Source organism: Calliphora vicina, chromosome 1, assembly GCF_958450345.1.
Source record: "Calliphora vicina chromosome 1, idCalVici1.1, whole genome shotgun sequence".
Lineage (NCBI taxonomy): Eukaryota > Metazoa > Arthropoda > Insecta > Diptera > Calliphoridae > Calliphora > Calliphora vicina.
In genome coordinates, this window is record NC_088780.1 from 90766020 (window position 1) to 90785143 (window position 19124).

At 33.4% G+C, this 19124-nt stretch overlaps 2 protein-coding genes across 2 annotated transcripts in view; both read right to left on the minus strand.

Annotated features, from left to right (window-relative positions):
* Positions 1 to 1404: 1404 nt before the first annotated feature.
* On the minus strand, positions 1405 to 2546 carry LOC135951477 (uncharacterized). Its single transcript, XM_065501136.1, has one exon. The coding sequence runs from the start codon at positions 2320 to 2322 to the stop codon at positions 1405 to 1407; it is 918 nt and encodes a 305-aa protein (XP_065357208.1). The 5' UTR covers positions 2323 to 2546.
* The window catches only part of LOC135951499 (uncharacterized), an 88875-nt gene continuing 72125 nt past the window's right edge, over positions 2375 to 19124 (minus strand). Inside the window, exons 2-3 of the mRNA XM_065501160.1 lie at positions 6976 to 7596; positions 2375 to 5832 (exon numbers count right to left, since the gene is read on the minus strand). Of these exons, the coding sequence (XP_065357232.1) occupies positions 2375 to 5832; positions 6976 to 7596 (4079 nt within the window). The remainder of the gene's footprint in view (positions 5833 to 6975; positions 7597 to 19124) is intronic.

Consider the following 19124-nt stretch of genomic DNA (forward strand, 5'->3'; position numbering starts at 1 on the left):
TTGCTGGCCGCATTTTATGTTTTTTTATTTTATTATTTTTCTTGAGATGTTGCCACAACTTTTTACAACCATAAAGATCGATTTGTTTGAAAATATTTGCATAAATTATGGCTTTTCAGGGAAGTTATAACAAATGCTCACACACATCTATTTATTTAAAACGAATAAAAAACTTGCCGCACATAAAGATACGAGTAAGTAGAAATTTTATACAAATGTATGTATGTATGTTTTTAAGTAAATATTCATTCGTGTGAAATCTAAAGTTTTGTGAAAAAGTTTGATGTTTTTAAATAAATTTTTTAAACAGTTTAATAATTTGAAATTAATACTTGTATTGCTATTCATGTTTTTATAATGTTTAATGATGTGCAAACAAATTCATATTTTTGTTTTAACTTATGTAAGCAAGTTGATTATTAGTAGGAATTTGTTTGCAAATTAACTTCCTTTTAACATACATAACACAAGTTTTCAACAAATTTTTGTTTGTATTTCCAATTCAAGTCACTATTTTTTTATAATTCAGGTATTGTTTCCTTTGGAAACTATGACTCTCTAATACGAAAAAAAGGCAGGACATAAAACCAAGAATCCTCATCGCATGCTCTACAAACTACATTATGTCCAGCGAGTACACCAACAAGTCTTCTGAGAATTGTTCTCATGGGAGTCTAGTTCACCATTTGACAGTTGTCCTCTGTTAAGTTGAATAATTAGAGTTGGAATCTAGTGGGAATATCGAATCAATCAATCTCTGAGCCAATCGATCAAACAAAATAAAACCCAATTGTTTTATCTTGTTTGCTCAGTCGAATCGCAAAACCCCAGTAGAAAATGTATGGAATATGAAAATGAAACAAATGAAAAACAAGAAATTAGGATTTTGGATAAGGAATATTTTATTGGACTAAATTTGATATACCTTTTTTCGATGACTTCAAAAGAATGGTCAAAAAGGGTAACATATTTGGGCGGAAACAACATGGCAGACATTTTCGGCCAAACTGACAGTGACTTTTTGACGTTTTCTCGCATAATTCAGCTTTATGATATGATAGTAGATAAGGAGAAAATCTTGCTCATCTCAGTTGTTAATATAAAAGTCGATGTGACGACTTTTGGCATTAACATTGCCGCCCACCTTGCAGCATATATGCAATGCGATTTGAATAATCAGCTTGGCCATGTCTGCGACGTTATTTCTGAAATATAATAAAATAGTAATTAGAAATATGGAAATTTAATTCGTTATTAATATTTAATTCATTGTTAACAACATAAATTGAATTCATTTACAATAATACAATAGTTGTAAAAATTATAATAAATGTTAGAAAAAATTATTTAAGGATACGTTTTGTATTTTGCAGTATCTTGCCTAAAAAGTGCATTTTCTAATTATTAAAGGGTGCATGGACCATAAATTATCCACCCGAAAATAGTGCTTTGAGCAGTAGGAAATCCAGTTTTCGAAAAAACTCCTTGACATATCACTCGCGGATATATATCTACACCGATTATGATATCAATTGGACCTGATTCATAGAATTTTGAATCGGCTAAGAACAGATCCTTGAAGTTCTTTTTGTAGGATTCTGGAAGGGACTGCGAGGGTGTTCGAAGCGAAATGCGATTGTCAACCCTAAATGTCCCTTCTATTTTTGAAGAAGGATCATACCGAGATTTTAAAACCATCGGACATATGGTTTCCTCATGTAAGGTGTGAGTGGTTAGATCCAATTTTTCGACAAATCCTTTCGACACACGACTAACTGTAGATCCAGAGTCCAGTAAGCAACGGGCATGCGACGTTTTGGATTCTATTTTCACTAAAACAGTGGGAAGAAGTATTAACATGTTCTGCCGTATAATTTTGGTTAATGAAGTCGACTTTGTGTTTGATTGCGGAGAGGATTCTCTTTTGGTCTTAGGTGCCGAAGAAGGACGTTTTCTGGATGAAGTAGAAGGACCTGGATTGGGTGACCGCGAGCGACGTGAGTCAGGATGTGACTCACGACGTGACGGTAAAAGGTCATTTACCAACCGAGGGTTGACATGAAGCAAGGTATGATGGAATTTGCGACAGTGCTTGCATCCATGTTTTGTGAAACACGAACCGTGAGAATGATCGTGTGCCAAACAGTTTACACAATATTTGTGTTTATTGACTGCACTGATCCGATCGGAAATGTTCATTGATAAAAACTTTCGGCAGGTTCGGAGAGGGTGTGGACGCTTGCACAGTCGGCAAGGATATGCATTATACTCAACAGGAAGATGTCTCGAAGATGATTTGGATCTTGAAGCAATTTTAGGCATGATGAGCTGGAAGAGAAAATTAGCATGTAAGTAAAAGGTTCTGAAACGAAATCTAAGATTCTGTGGGGAGTATTACGAGCTTGACAATCGGCCTAGTTATTAACCCGCGTTGAGTCAAGACATCAGCTACTCTGACTCGATGATCTGAACCAGAATAAGTTTTCACAACTCGGCCAAGGCGCCAAGAATTCGAAGGGAGATTCTCATCTTTAATAACTACCATTACGCCTTTTTCTATATTGAGTTCAGGTCGCTGCCATTTTGTTCGTTTGTTCATTTCCTTCAAGTATTCATTTTTCCATCTGCTGCAAAAGTTTTGATGGATTAGTTTCAGTCTTTGCCACCTATTTGTTATGGAAATTGCGATATCAGTGACCTGGGGATCGACTGGAGCTAGAATCGGAGTTCCAATAAGAAAATGTCCTGGGGTTAAGGCGCATGTATCAGATGGATCTGTTGAAATCGGTGAAATTGGACGGGAATTCAGGCACGATTCAATTTTAGAAAGAAGCGTGGACAATTCTTCGAATGTATATTTATAACAACCAGTGATTTTTCGGAAATGCGTTTTGAAGCTTTTCACACCTGCTTCCCACAATCCGCCCATGTGTGGAGGTCCTGCTGGAATGAAATGCCACGAAATATTTTGATGAGCGTAGTTGGCCAATATACGCTGCTGGGAAGTTTGAATAAACTCTTTTGCCAACACCTTAGAAGCCCCAACGAAGTTTTTACCATTGTCTGAATGTAGATGAAGCGGACAACCTCGACGTGCAACAAAACGGCTAAAGGCCGCTAGAAATGCCTGCGTGGATAATTCTGAAGTGGCTTCTAAATGGATGGCTTTGGTTGAAAAACATACAAAGACACATACATATCCCTTCGAAATACGACATGCTCGACCCGAATAGCTTTTGACATCAAAGGGCCCCGCGAAGTCAAGGCCCGTATGTGTGAAGGGACGAGTGATTTCAGCTCTTTCGGACGGCAGAGCCGCCATTATTTGCTGCTGACACCTCTTCTTGTATACAATACATGTCTTGCATTTATTAATCGTGAATTTTATTAAATTCTTTGCCTTAGGAATCCAATATTGTGTCCTCAGCAGACGCAGTACTAGTTGGTTTCCTCCGTGCAAACTTACGTCATGAACAAATTTGACCAAAAGCTTTGAAAATTGTGCGTTATATGGTATGATTATTGGATGTTTTTCATTGTAGGTTAGTCCGGGGGAAGATTCTAGACGTCCACAGGAGCGAATTATTCCTTCTGGATCCAAAAAGGGATTCAAATTCAGAATACTGCTGGATTTTGGAAGAATTTGGTTGGCAGAGAGTGCTTTATACTCGTTAGGATACCATGCTTTTTGACAAACGGAAATGAGTTTGTCTCGGATAAAAATGATTTCAGAGCTTGAAAGAACTGTTGAATCTTTAACGAAACTAGAACGGTAACGTCTATGTGTTCTATAATAAAACCGGTAAACATAAGCCAATACTCGCATGGCCCTGTTATAAGAAGAAAACCGTTCCAACAAATCGTCAAAGTTCGAGAAATAGGAAAAATGTACCTTTACGGGCTTAACTTCTTGGATAGTTTCCGTAATTTTGGACAAATCTAATCTTGGCCATTGACTTCTTTCACTCCTGAGCCAGTGTGGTCCGAACCACCATAGTTCATTATTTACCAGATTCTCTGGATAAACACCACGGCTGGCAATATCTGCTGGATTCGTTTCTGAATTGACGTGGTTCCATTTGGAGTATTCGATGACTTGAGTAATTTTTGATACTCTGTTTGCCACAAATGTTAACCAATTACACGGTGGTTTGGCTAACCAAGATAGGACGATGGTTGAATCTGTCCAGCAAAAAACGGAATAATTTTCTGCAACTAGAGTCGGTACCAAGTTTTCCACCATCTCTGCTAAGAGAACTGCACCACAAAGTTCTAATCGCGGAATAGAAAGTGTTTTAATAGGAGCAACTTTGGTTTTGGATGAAATAAGGTGGGTTGAAACGAAATTATCATTTGCTATTCGAACATAAAGTGCCGCTGCATATGCTTTTTCAGAAGCATCGCAGAATCCATGGAATTGGATTTCGGCTTTAGGACAATAGTTAATCCATCGAGGAATACGAATTGTATTAATAATAGTATAGTTCGATTGAAATGTTTTCCATTGCTGAAGTGTGTCAGGAGTAATGACTTCGTCCCAGCCAGTACCCTCCATCCAGATCTTCTGCATCAACATTTTAGCAAGAACAATACAGGGTGCTAACCACCCAGCAGGGTCAAACAATTTGGCGATTTGAGATAGAATTTCCCTCTTCGTGAAGTTCGAAAGCTCCGGAAATGTATCTGCCACAAAGTAGAACTCATCCGAACACGCGTTCCATCGGATGCCTAAGGTTTTTGTGGAGCTATTATCTTCGAATTTTAAGAAATCCTCATGAAGGAGATGATCTAGTGGAATGTCTGCTATAATGTCTTTAGAATTGGACTCTTCTTTTGTGTGAGTTCCAGCAAGAACATCATCTACGTACATTGAATTCCGCAATATAGAACTAGCAATCGGATAAGTGGATTGGACATCATCAGCCAACTGAAGTAGGGTTCGAATAGCAAGATACGGCGCGCAATTAACCCCAAATGTGACAGTTTTTAATTCATAATCGCAAATAGGCTGATTTGGATTACTTCGGAACAAGATTCTTTGGTATGGCGTATGTTCTTGGTTCACTAAAATCTGCCTATACATCTTTTGAATGTCGGCATTGAATACGAATTGGAAAAAACGCCATCTTAGGATAAGAATAGTTAGGTCATTTTGTAGAACAGGTCCTACGTGGAGCAAAGAATTCAAACTTTGCCCATTCGATGAAGGAGCAGAGGCATTGAACACTACGCGAACTTTCGTTGTGACACTATCGGGTTTGATAACCGCATGGTGAGGAAGGTAATAAACATTAGGATTGTCTGAAAGATTCGATGAATCGACTTTGAACATGTGTCCAAGCTCCTCGTATTCTTGGACTACATTGTCATATTGAAGTTTAAAATCTGGATTTCGAACTAGTCTTGCCTCGTTACGAAAGAACTGTGCCATGGCACTGGATCTCGAGTGACCTATATTCAGTGATTTAGGAAAATATTCTTTAAATGGAAGTGAAACTACGTATCTTCCGTTGGCATTTCTCTTCGTAGTTCGAAGATACAATTCCTCACAAGTTTTATCAGATGGAGACATAAAGTTCTTTTTCGAAAGATTCTCCACCTCCCAAAAACGTGAAATTTCCTTATCCAAGGAAATTTCACAGAAATGCGAATTGACTGTAAAAGTTGGGCTGGATTGGCGAGAAACAGGGCCCGTTAGAATCCATCCGAATATGGTTTCTTGGGCTAACAGGGACTGACACACATTATGCATAGTCCCCGAGCGAACAATTAGTGGGAAAATATCTCCTCCGATCAACATGTCGATCTTTGAACTGGAGTAGAACTTAGGATCTGCCAACGGAATTTTAGGGAGGTTTGCAAATTGCGAATTGGAAAAGCTTTGGGATGGAAGATTATTTGACAGATGAGGGACTACCAGGGCCGAAACTGAAATTGCAATTTGGTCATTCAACTGCGAACCTAATACAAAGGAACTCTGACGTAGAACTTTAGCAGAAATAGAGTTGTTTAATCCGAAAATTTGCGCAGTAGTGGGCTGAGAAGGAAGTCCAAGAGTATTAAAGACACGTTCGGAAATAAAGGTCCCTTCGGACCCTGAATCAATCAGAGCACGTACCTGATATTTTGTACCCAAGTGGCAAATATTTACCCAAGCTGTTCCTAATAAAATACACTTAGAATTAGAAGCGAAGCAGGATTGAACTTGTGCGGGAGTTGAACTATTAGTGGACTGTACGTTACTACGAATTGTAGGAGTATATGAAACTGTATTGGGATTGAGAGATGAACTACTAGCTAGATTTTCAGAATTAGGAGACGATTGAGTGCTATCAACATTTTTATGAAGAAGGGTATTATGCTTCTTTTGGCATTTGAAACAAGTGTGCTTACTTGTGCAATTCCTGACACTGTGAGTTTTGGAAAAGCAGTTTAGACATAGTTCTTCCTTTTTTATCTCACTTAGTCTCTTTTGTTGATCCATAGCTAAAAATTTAGGGCATTTGCGGATTGCATGAGACTCTTTTGGACATAATTGACATTTTGGGGTCGAAACGTTAGCTTGAAAGCTATGTACTCTTTTGTTCAAATTCAAATTAGACTGATTCTTGGATTTTGAATCGTTGGGTTTGGTATTCTGGAAACCTCGAATCTCAGAAACGGACTCCAGAGTTCTATATCTCCTAGTAAGGAACCCGTCTAAATCTGACCATTTCGGAAGATCTGTTTTATTATCTAACTCTTGCTCCCACAGCGTTAGAGTATTTTCTGGGAGCCTATTTGTGCAAATGAAAACAAAAATTGGATCCCAGCTTGTGACGTCAATGTTATAGAGTTTTAATATAGATATACACGAACTAATATTCCTTTGCAACTGCTTGAGAGCCTTGCCTGATTCTGAATTAATTGATTGAAGATTAAACAAAACTTTTAATTGTCCGTTCACCAGGACCCTTCGGTTTTCGAATCGCAAACACAGATTATTCCACGCCAAATCGAAACCTTGATTAGTTAGAGGACTTTGTTGTACAATTTCTTTCGCCTCACCTTTTGTCTTCTGGGTTAAGAAAAACAATTTCTCAACATTACTTGCCCTGGAATTAGAAACTATCGCCGTGAACAGGTCACGGAAGGTGGGCCAAGAAGCATAATCACCGTTGAATGTTTCGATTTCGATGGGAGGTAAATGAAGCCCATGTGTTTCGGAAGGATAGGCATCATGGGTCTCAAGTTCGCGAGACGTACTTGGACGTACAGGAATATTATCCAGAGGTAGAACCAACTCGGGACGGTGTGTGGATCGGTCATGAAGTGCATCTGACATTTCGGACAATTTCGTCAAACAGTTGCAGTATGTTGTATAAGTCCTCTTATACTTCGTTTTGAATGATTCTAAATCTAAGGGATCATCAGTATTATCGTGTTCTTTTTCGGCTTCAAGTAAGAATTTGTCGTAAGCTACCTTTACTCGACTCCAGTTTGACTTAAGCTCGTAACGATGTACTTCGAGAGCATGATGCGAAGTCAGTGGATACTCGTTGTTGTTCAAATCTGCTTCGAACTCGACAATACTGTCTACATATCTAATAAATTGATCTAGAAATTATTGAATATCGTAAATAGTCGTAAACTTTGACAAATGTTATTAATACACAAGAAACCCCCAAAATTTTACTAAACTTAAGTAAGATAGTAAAATTCGACAAGAACTCGAACAAACAATTTTAATGATCTTAAGAAAAACAGTTTTTGTTCAATACAGCTAAGATAATTAAAAAAAATATGTTGTAAAAGCAATAATTAAACTGGAATTACGAGTTTGGTAACACCAATATCAAATGTAAGTTAGTTTAATTTTAGAACAATGCATATATTGAAACTTCTGAAAAAACGAAACATTGAATCTATTCAAAATACTGTAGTACGTATCAGCTGTTATGGGAAACACATTAAGTTAAGGGTCATTAACCTTTTACTTTATTGGAAACTAAAGTAATATTCCAGTAGACTATTGAAATAATAGGTCGGTTCGTACACTTGAGTTATTTAAATATTGTAATCGTTAGAAAAAAAATTAAATAACTTGTTGAAATTGTGCTAATAACCAACCCGACTAGTAATGATAAGTGAAATGGAAAATAAAAGTCTAGCAGAAATTAATTCTATTATTGTTCTTTTCACACAAATTTGTGTAACGAAATCTTTTTTAGCAATTATATACCCTTAAGTGGTGCTATTAGTTTGGAATTATCATATAGTAACTTTAATTTATATTTGAACTAAAATTATATTTTGAAAAACGATTCAAGAGAAATTTTTAAATTCAATTTATTAACATAATTTAAAGAAAGTAAGACTCAATCGAACAGACCTATTGTATTTTCCATATACAATTGGTTTGTCGCTCAATATTTCCAAATAAATAAACGAACAATTGGAAATGAGAGAAATAATACCACACAAATTAAAACAGTGTTGTCGATATGCTTTAACTTGAACGAAATGGGAAAAGTGAAAAGCATGGTAACGTTTTAAACTGAATGAACTTTATACCCAAACAAAATTTCAGAAAAAATAACGTTCCTAATTAATCAATAGGAAAGCGAACAAATGTATTAATAATAAATAATAGAAAATAATTGGAAGGTAACAAATTTCTTTGAATATCTATTTTTTGAAGTACAAGAAAATCGTATTGATATTTACTATTATTTATTAGCTTATTAAATGTAATAAAAAATTAAAATATTTTATGGGGTTTCTTTCCTATTATTCTTAGGAATTTGTTATGTTACTAGGTAAGGTTTATAGTACTGTTCCTCGGCAACACTGAATCAATCACAACTGGAATAGCATGAATGAGTGAAAGATCACACCAATATATTAAGAGAGATATTCAAAGAAAAAGTTTAATGGAATAGTTGCCGAAACTCTTGAGTGATAATGTTAAAGTTGTAAGAGAAATATAATGTTGAAAGTGTAAGAGACTTTAACATTAAGTTTATATCACAAGAGTGTTGAAACTGTAGAAATGGAACAAAATTACAAGAGTATGAAAATGCTCAAGAGTGTTGAATAAAATGTTCGCATTTAAGAGAACTTAAAAAGATAGCTATTAAAGGAGAATGGAATTTTTTACATACATACTATTGGAGACCTGAAAAGAAGGTAAAGGATCGAACAAAGGGAGAATATATAATGAGGGGAAACAAAGGTGATTACAATATCCAGCAACTATGATACATGCATTTGTTAAATAATTTCACACTTTTCACTTTCGGTTTAAAAAATGGGTAATATTGTACTTTCTTAATGGAATAATTTGTTGACTTACGTAGAGTTGACTGTAGTGAAAAGGGTTTTTATCCAGGCCAAAAATAATTGTTCTTATTTTCCCCACAGAAATAGCTTAGACTTTGTTTTTGTATTTTTTATTATTTTTTTTTGTTTCTATTTCGTAGATTTCGTTGATTTTCGTTGGGTTTCGTTGTTTTGTCTTATTCAGTAAATCAATTTTCATTAAGTTTTATGGCGGCTACCTCGTGTAGCAATATCAAAAATAAAATGATAAAGAAACAGTTCTTCTGATGTCTATGTTAATGCACTTTTGAGACTAAAGCAAAAAACAAAAACGTACCTTTTGAAGAGTATGTATGTAGATCAATGTATATATGTGGGCTTAAGTAATCCAATGAAAAATTCTCAGAGAGAGTTTGTTGTAGCTAACTTCCAATCCGGTTCGAAGGACCAAATGTTAAGTTGAATAATTAGAGTTGGAATCTAGTGGGAATATCGAATCAATCAATCTCTGAGCCAATCGATCAAACAAAATAAAACCCAATTGTTTTATCTTGTTTGCTCAGTCGAATCGCAAAACCCCAGTAGAAAATGTATGGAATATGAAAATGAAACAAATGAAACAAATGAAAAACAAGAAATTAGGATTTTGGATAAGGAATATTTTATTGGACTAAATTTGATATACCTTTTTTCGATGACTTCAAAAGAATGGTCAAAAAGGGTAACATATTTGGGCGGAAACAACATGGCAGACATTTTCGGCCAAACTGACAGTGACTTTTTGACGTTTTCTCGCATAATTCAGCTTTATGATATGATAGTAGATAAGGAGAAAATCTTGCTCATCTCAGTTGTTAATATAAAAGTCGATGTGACGACTTTTGGCATTAACATCCTCTATCAATATGTGAAACGTTCAACAAATTTCAATTTATTTGTTTTCAATGATGTCTGCGATCAAGCAATGTTTTTTGATGGGTTTCTTCTTAGAATTTCCCATATAAAACGAAGTTGTTTTTTTTGTATTTTGAAAAATACAAACGAGGCTAATGTATATCATTTCTCAGCCATTTTATCACCTCTATGATTAACACAACATCAGTCTAAACATGAATTCCATCATAAACATTCATATCTTTATGATCGCATTCTATCTAGTATACATATCGGTTTCACATACTACTGTTTGACTTGAGGAGAATTTTTTGCGAAACAAAAAAACATCACTCCAACCAAGGCTATGCTTGATAAATACTTGTACTACGGGAACTCTGCACCATCCATTTAAATGGTAAAAAAAGTGGTTTACTAAATTTCGTTGTGTCCGTACAATCACGGAAGATGCTGAACATTCTGGACGCCCAGTTGAGGTCTCTATATTGGCAGATCGGAGATTGTGGAAGCCATAGGAATCTCAAATAGTTCAGTGTGCTCACAATCGACCACAAAGGCAATGGTGGAATCATGTGCAGTTTCCATGACAAAACTCCATGAATTATGCTACAAATTGCTAGCTCATCCGCCCTATTATCTGTATTTAGCCCCGACTAACTATTACTGATTTCCAAAACTGAAAAAATCGATCGGCGGAAAAGAGAGTTAGATTAGAGTCCAACGATGAAATCATCTCACAAACAAATACCTATTTTGATGACCTCGACAAATCAAATTTTTTGGAAAGTATAAAAAAAAATTTAAGAAACGTTCTACAAATTTTATATAGTTGAAAGGAGACCATGTTGTAAATTCAAATGATTTTTTTATACAAAAACCTGCGATTCATTCAAAAAGTCACAGACTTATTGGTACACCATCGTACATATGCATGTAAGAGTACATCATCGTTGAAATCGATGGAAGACACATTACAATGTTAAATAACTAAATAAGAATAAATGATTTTTGTTAGTCTCACCCCCCAGTTTACTGAATATTGGTAAACAAATCATTCTGCATATTTTTTGGTAAATCGGATTTTTTTTAAATAAAAGCACATTTTTACTTAAAATATATCTAAATTTACTTATATATGTGTTTTGTCTTCGTAGGATACCGTAAACCTATTCGCAGGTATGACCAAAAAAATAAAATTTTTTTAACGGCAGTTTCAAAACTCCATGTTCAAATTTTTAAAAATTTTGTTAAACGAATTTCAGAATTTTTTGATCATCACATGGGGGTTTATTGACAACATAATAGGGAATACAAATGTGAAAAAGTATAACAATGCCTCCTATAGTTTTTCCGTACCTGCGATATAAATTTTGCGATTTTCGAGAAAAAATAATTTTTTGACCATTTTTTGGCGAATGAGCTCAATTTCCTTACTGTTATGAATTTTAAGTAAAACATATTCAGAACATTATAGTCTAGATTATTCTAAATATACTCTGAAAGTTTTACTAAAATTGAAAAACGTTAAAACTTAAATCGTGAAGGTCAAAGGTCAAATTTTTCAATATTTCTAATACACAATACAATATTTTTAAGTTTGCTTCCTATAAAAATCAAATTTTGATAAGCACTATTGAAATTGACAAAGATTTTTATGATTTTAAAAGTATGAGGTCATTTTAACCTTAAGTGTCATTAAGGGTTAATTTCCATTTTTGTGCTGTTGTTATAAATACTAGATTTCATGTTATATTTTTCTTAAGTTTCATCAAAATCGGCACAAAAATATTTCTGAAGTTTTTTTAACAACTTTTTTTAAAAATTTGAAAATGGAGTTTTGAAACTGTCATTAAAATTTTTATATTGTTTTGGTCATACCTGCGAATATGATAGCGCTATTCTACGAAGACAAAAACTCATATACAAGTAAATATGGATATATTTGCGGTAGGTCAAGTGCGACCATGTGATACCCTACACCGGGAAGATAATTATAAACAGTTTTCTTTTAAAATGTATATGGTAGCTATGACTAATTATGGACCAATCTCCGTAAAATTACGTGTCATGTCTTCTGTATATGTGAAACCTATTTGTGTTGCATTTTATTTGAATACCAAAATTTTTAAAAATACTACCCAGCAAAAACTTGTTAATGACTTGCAATTACTGAACAGCTTACTTTTCAATCACTACTACATACCTGTATTACATATAAGAAGTTTAGTAATTGCTGGAATATAATCAGATACATAAGTACTTGTTTATGAGCTAAAATCTAAAAAACAAAGTAAACAAACAAAATAAATAATCAGTTACTTTTTCTTAATTTGATCATTTATTTTATTGCATGTTTATTTTTAGAAAAACAGAAAATAATATAGTACTACTGAGTGAAAACCATTATTTGATGCACAATAAAATAACTAAGCACACAAAATTCAGGACAAATAAGTGTCGTGCTTAAGAAAATAACCACACCAATTTTTTTGTGAATCGGCCTATATTTGACCATAGCCCCCATATAAAATTCACTTCCTAAAATCACTTAAATAAGCATAAATGTCTTATAAATATCGCTATTAAGTTTGAATTCATCACAGATAGTCCTCACATATATCAAAATCGCTATACCTAATTCTATGAAAATCGGCCCATAATTGGTTATAGCTCCCATATAAGGACCTCTTCCGAAAAACACAAATATCTAAAAAATATCAATATCAAAACAAAATTTTACACAGATCCGTAATTTAAATATAGAAATCATACTACAGGATTTTGTGAATATCGGTCCATATTTGACCATAGTTCCCATATAAGGTCCACTTCCGAAAATCAGTTAAGTACTCAAAAATCTCTTATAAATACCTCTATCATGCTGTACCAAATATTACGCAGATTGGCCTATAATTGGTCATAGCTCCGCTATAAGGCCCATTTCCAAAAAAAGATATTGAACTTAATAAATATTTAAAACAAATGGATATCAAAATGAAATTACGTACAGATCAGTGATTTTTATCCAGCAGTCATACTATTGGATTTTGTGAATATCGGTCCATATTTAACCATAGCTCCCATATAAGGTTCACTCTCGAAAATCCTCACAAATTTCTTACAAATTAGTTATCAGGTTGAAATTCGAAACAAATTTGTTCAATATATACAAAAGGCGATGTACCAAATGTTACGATGAGAGGCCCATAATTGTTCATAGCCTCCATATAAGAACCACTTCCGGAAAACACATTAACCTGCTCAAATATCCAAAATAATCTGTACTGAACCAAAACTTTACAGTAATTTCTATCCAAGAATCGTACTACAAGATTTTTTAAATATTGGTCCATAATTCGGCATAATAAAGTACACTCTTGTTAATAGCGTTGTTTATATGAAATTATACAAAAATAGCCCTCAAATACTCTGGTCATAGCTTCCATATATTGAACCAAAACAGTACACAGATCAGTAATTTGTAATACTACTGAATTTTGTGAATTGTAATTGGCCACAGCTCCAATATAAATACATAAAAATCACGTTTAAATATTTTATGACAATCGAATCATGATAGGTCTTAGCTCCCATATACATAAGTCCCACAACCCAATATCTTGAAAATTGTCTAAATATATTTGTATACTCCGTTTCTTCACTTGAGGTTAAAAAGGAAAAATGTTGATCCAAACGTATTAACTAATTATTTAAGATATGAATTGTTCTAATAGGAATTTTAATTATAAATTGCTGAATTAGATAACATTTTTTGTACATTTGAAATAACTAAACTTAAACGTAAACTTTCTAACAATTGTTGAGTATATTATTTCAGTTGTTATACCATCATATTTAGGTGGAGGGTATTTAAGATTCGGAACGGCCGAATACAGTACTCTTACTTGTTTTTATTTTTTGTTTGCAAATACAAAATTCTATAAATAACTCTACAACAAAACAACTTATTTAACTGCCTATTTGTAAGCCAGGGTGGTAAGTACTTGCCTCTAATGACATCACCGTGTTAAAATAATGAGTTAAAAAGCTATTGTGTAAGTAGTGAATAGTAGGTATATTAGCTTTTTAACTCATTACTTTTCAATGTAAGTTTTTGCTGGGTATATATACTATACTCGTTAAAATTAGCTTCGAAAGTGGGTCTTATTGGGAGCTGACGAATTATGGACCGATCATCACAAAATTTGGTAATGCGAGTTCGACTTATATAGAATTTATTTGTACTGAATTTGATTTGGATACCTATATAAATAAGGTATTTATAAGAGCATAACTATTTTCTATATAGTGCATTTCTATCCAACCAAATTCAATAGGCTTCGTCTTTGGTGCAATATAGAAGTTTGTAAAAGACTTGTAGTTGGATTAAATGTAGAGTTTTTCTTTTCCCGGGAAATCGGTATTCATTTTTAAATTTATCGAGATCCCGAGAATTCCCGCCTAGAACAAATTATTCAATTTGAAAAATGCAAACTTCATTAAAAAGCCAAAAGATGTCTTTGGTTTTAAAATGTAATTGGATACAAATAAAAAATGCAATAAAAATTTAATATAAAGAGATAAAATGGCTGGATATCTAATTTCGGTTATATACAAAACTGTCACGATTTGTCATTTGTATCGGAATGGCTTCAATTTCCATTAGATTTTGTTCGCAAAAAATAAATATTTTATTTTTTTTAATTTTGAATTGGCAATGTTTTGCTTATTAAATCAAAAATTAAGTAGAGATGTTAATTAAAATTTGAAGAAAACCCAATAATATTAAAGAAAATTCAATTCCACGGAAGGTTGTTTTGGGAAAAATGGTGGTCAATTCGGTTGAATGCTCTAGAATCCAACAGTGCCATTTTTACCTATAGTTGTGTATGAAATTAACTATATGTGAACTTATAGAAAGCTTTCGTTTTTTGTATAAAAAATTAAATCTACCAAATCTCTTTTCGCTTGCGGCTTCTGTTGTACCCGAATTAGTAACTATGATGCCGGATATACTTGCTGATTCTCCACAGATTTTAGAAATTTACTTGTTTCAAAGTAATTTATTCAAGCAGAAAGTGGCTATTTGTATATTTCACTTCCTGTACTTTAATATTCAAGGATTTTGCTCCTGTTTTTATTACTTTTTTTAAAAAAAAATCTGTCTTTTAAAGTCATCTTGCGTACATATTTTATTAGGCTTCCTTTTTCTTCATTTCCAAAGTGACCAGGCCTAAAGGGAATATTCAATAAGGACAGAATATTGAATATTTTCTTGAAGTATTAGTAAGAATGTGTGTATTTGTGTTGCCATCAAAAGGCAAGCAACTTCTGTCTCAAATTCCGCCTAAATAAATGTTTCTTTTTCTTGGACACATTAACTTTATTCCGCCAAAAATAACACAAACCCAAAACATACACTGAACACATGGGAAATCTAGAGGAAGAAGGGGATCTGCCAAACAACAAACGTCCCCTAAGGCGTTTCATCAAAATATAATAAACAAACGCAAACACAAACACAAACAATAACAAAAACAAAAGAAATCTCAAGAAACACACTCAAACACACATATAGAAAATCTTTTACTTTGACATTAATAGTAGACGGACGAGACGTTAAAATTGTTACACAAGTAAAGAAGATGCCGCTGGTGATGAAAATGAAGACAATGTTTGATGGCCACAACCAAGACGACACAAATGCCACTACAACGTTACGAGTATAATAATAATGATAAAGACGCTTACGATGACGATGCGCATGATGGTGACGGTGACGATGATGTAAATGTTAGATACGGACATTATGCTTCAAATAAAGATTTCTTTGTATCTAACTAAATTTGTATGTATTCTTGTACATTTTCTTAAAGACGTTTATTTTTACAATAGATTTATTCAATTGCAATGAAAGGTTCGTTTTCTTGCTTTTTAAAAATTTAATTCAGTTTTCCCTAAAAGAAAAAAATGTTTAAAGAATTTTGTAAATTAAATCAGCTATTTAATATAGTTTCTTTTTAATTTAAATATGTAATATAGAGCAATTGTAGTTAAAGAATTCATTTCGCCTTCACTTTCTTTAAAGTTCAAAAAATCACGATCTTTATAAATTAATAAATAAATAAATAAATATATTAACGATAATGAATCGTAGATTTTCAAGGTTTTCTTAGAAAAAAGAATATCTCAAAAATTGAATTTTCGAAAAATTTTCTTTAAATATGAGCCATTCCACGACTAAAAGCATATACAGTTCAGAATGGGGCTATGCAGGGTTCCACAGTGGGGCTGAATCAAAATTTTTTGGAAATAAATCTGGCTATTCTAAACGACTAATCCAATCGGGATCCACGTGGGCGCAGCCATGGAGTATTCGAGTTTAAGTTATTAAACTGGGCCCTTCAAATACTCCAGGGACGGCGATATGGGGATATCTTCGACATGTTAACATTTTTTAAACACGTGCCATTTTTTTGTTTCCCATCCGATTTCAAAGATTTTTATATTTTTGGAGAGCACTGGCTATATTCATTCATAAAACTCAATGAAATTTTCAAAGTTTTTTAAATATGCCATTCTAAATAACAAGATGTAAAAAAACTTGTCAAGAGGTCAAAGGGAATCCCATAATTCCTAAAAATTGGAGCGAAAATCCAGAAAATGGTATTTTTTTACAATTTTGCCCATAGGATACACATTTCCTTCAGGGCTGGGAAAAAACTTTGGGGATAAATAGGGAACGCATCAGTGTTTCCAAAGCTGCTATTCGTTTTCTGATCCCATCTTATGGATGTGTCCTAAAGTTGAAATTTTGATATAAAATAGGTCAAATTACGACATATTCGAAAAATAGGACATGTTCTTCGTAAAGATACCAAAATGATCGCCGTAAAGATACTTTATAGAAAAACATCAAATTATTATCACCCCAACTATAAATAACAATTCCCTGAGAGTTTATTCCCTTTTCCCTATTCCCTTATTCTAAACAAAATCTCCCCGTGAAATTTTTCTCTTTTCCCTTATTCTAAATGAACTTCGAAATGGGAATATCTTCCCCGGGAAAAACAGTAGGTATTACAAAAGTCAAAAAATGGGAGAATGTGGTGAAAAAATTTGGGAAAAATCTCCCCAAAAAATTCAAAGTGTAAGTATTAAACATTTGTTTAAAAAAATGTGTTAACAATCGTAATTTATCATTACTTATAGGTCGAAAAACACAAACCGAAAGCAGATGGAAATTCTTTCGATAACTATGTAATTGTACTTGATATAATAGTTATTTTTGTTTTAGTTTTGTAATTTTTTCTACATACATACAGTTGCGAGCAAAAAAATGCAACGCTATGTTGTGTGATCTTGACTGGTATGATTTCTCTTATAACGGAATCCAATTCTCCCCCTCTGCTATAAATAAATTCCTTGTGGTCATAGTCAATTATTGTATTACATTTTGCCCAATATTTTTGAACGTAAAGATAATTAAAACATTTTTAGTCAAATCAGTGGTAAATTTTTTCGAGCAAAAAAAATCAACTCTAAAGGTAGGGTCACACATGGCAAATATTTGCTCAAAAAAGCGTAATCACTTTTTTTAGAACAAAATTTGTTTGACGTGTTTACTCTTACAAGTGTTTTGTAAGATCAAACAGCATCAAATAAAACAAACCTAAATTATTTGTTTTGAATCATACTAAATAAAATATGTTTTTGAAATAAATAAATGAATTCAAATGTATTTTCGGCCAAATATTGCGGTGAAGCTAAGGGTAACACATCGCTATCTTGAACGCTAAGAGTATCTAAATTTTCAATCACATTGCGGCATTTGGAGTGAGCTTCATTGAATTTTATCTCCACGGACCCATCCTGAGGACGTCTATGAGTGGTCAGAATCCACGGTTCCAGAGAATGTCTGCATTAAAAATTTATGAATGCAGTCTGATGCAACTAAAAAATTTACCAAGAAGCCAATAATTGCAGCCGATTATAAGGTATTCTTGCTCAAGATAAGCTCGCAACTCGCTTAGATTTCAAATATAAGAGTCGTGGCACGCACATGGTTGGGAGGCATCAACATACAGAATCCGCAACTTGTAAAAAACAATTATTGTTTAAAAATCAGTTATTCGTCATTAAACAGAACATAAACTTACCAGCATCACATTCAAACTGTAGTAACCCTTTCTGTTGTAGGATAAGTGTTTGTTATTAGAAGGAGCTATTAAGCGGACATGTGTCCCAAAGTCTTACAAAGTCTGTGACAAATCAAGTGGGTTGCCGGCATCCCGAAGCTTTCTCTTTCTATGCTTTGCTTCTTCATATTTATCTGCTGTATTTCAGTGTTTTCTATTTCAGCAACATTAATCACAAACGCTACTGAACATTTTTTCTTTTTCCGTTTTTTATAATTTTTTATTTCAATAATCTTTTTGCGTTTGTTGTTCCTAAAAATTATTTTCAAAGTTTTACACAAAACAAAACAGTTGACGAAAAACAACTGATTTCGAAAATTCGAATTCTCTCTCCCTTCCCAAACTGTTTAGAATAGGAGGATTTTATTCTTGGGAAATATTAATTCCCAGGGAACTTTATTCCCTGGGATTATTTAGAATTGGGCTGTATATGTTTTTAAATAATGTTTTTTTTTTAATAAAAAAAGAGTTATGTCACCTTTTCGCCCAAAAAAATAATGTCTTGTCTAACTAACAAAAAAATTCAAGTGTATTCGGTTTTTATAAAAGCGGTAATGCAAAATTATAAAATTTAAATTTTGAAATGCTTATAACTTGAAAATTCTAAGAGATAAATAGCACCAGCTTTCCAAGTGCTTTCCAAAAATATAAAAATCTTTGAAATCGGATAAAAAATGGCACGTGTTTAAAAACTTTACTTGCCGATCGGACCAGCCATTTAGAAATGCCAGA

What these genes read in the sequence shown, in the direction of transcription:
- LOC135951477 (XM_065501136.1), bottom strand. Translation starts at nt 2,322, where the DNA reads ATGCCTAAAATTGCTTCAAGATCCAAATCATCTTCGAGACATCTTCCT.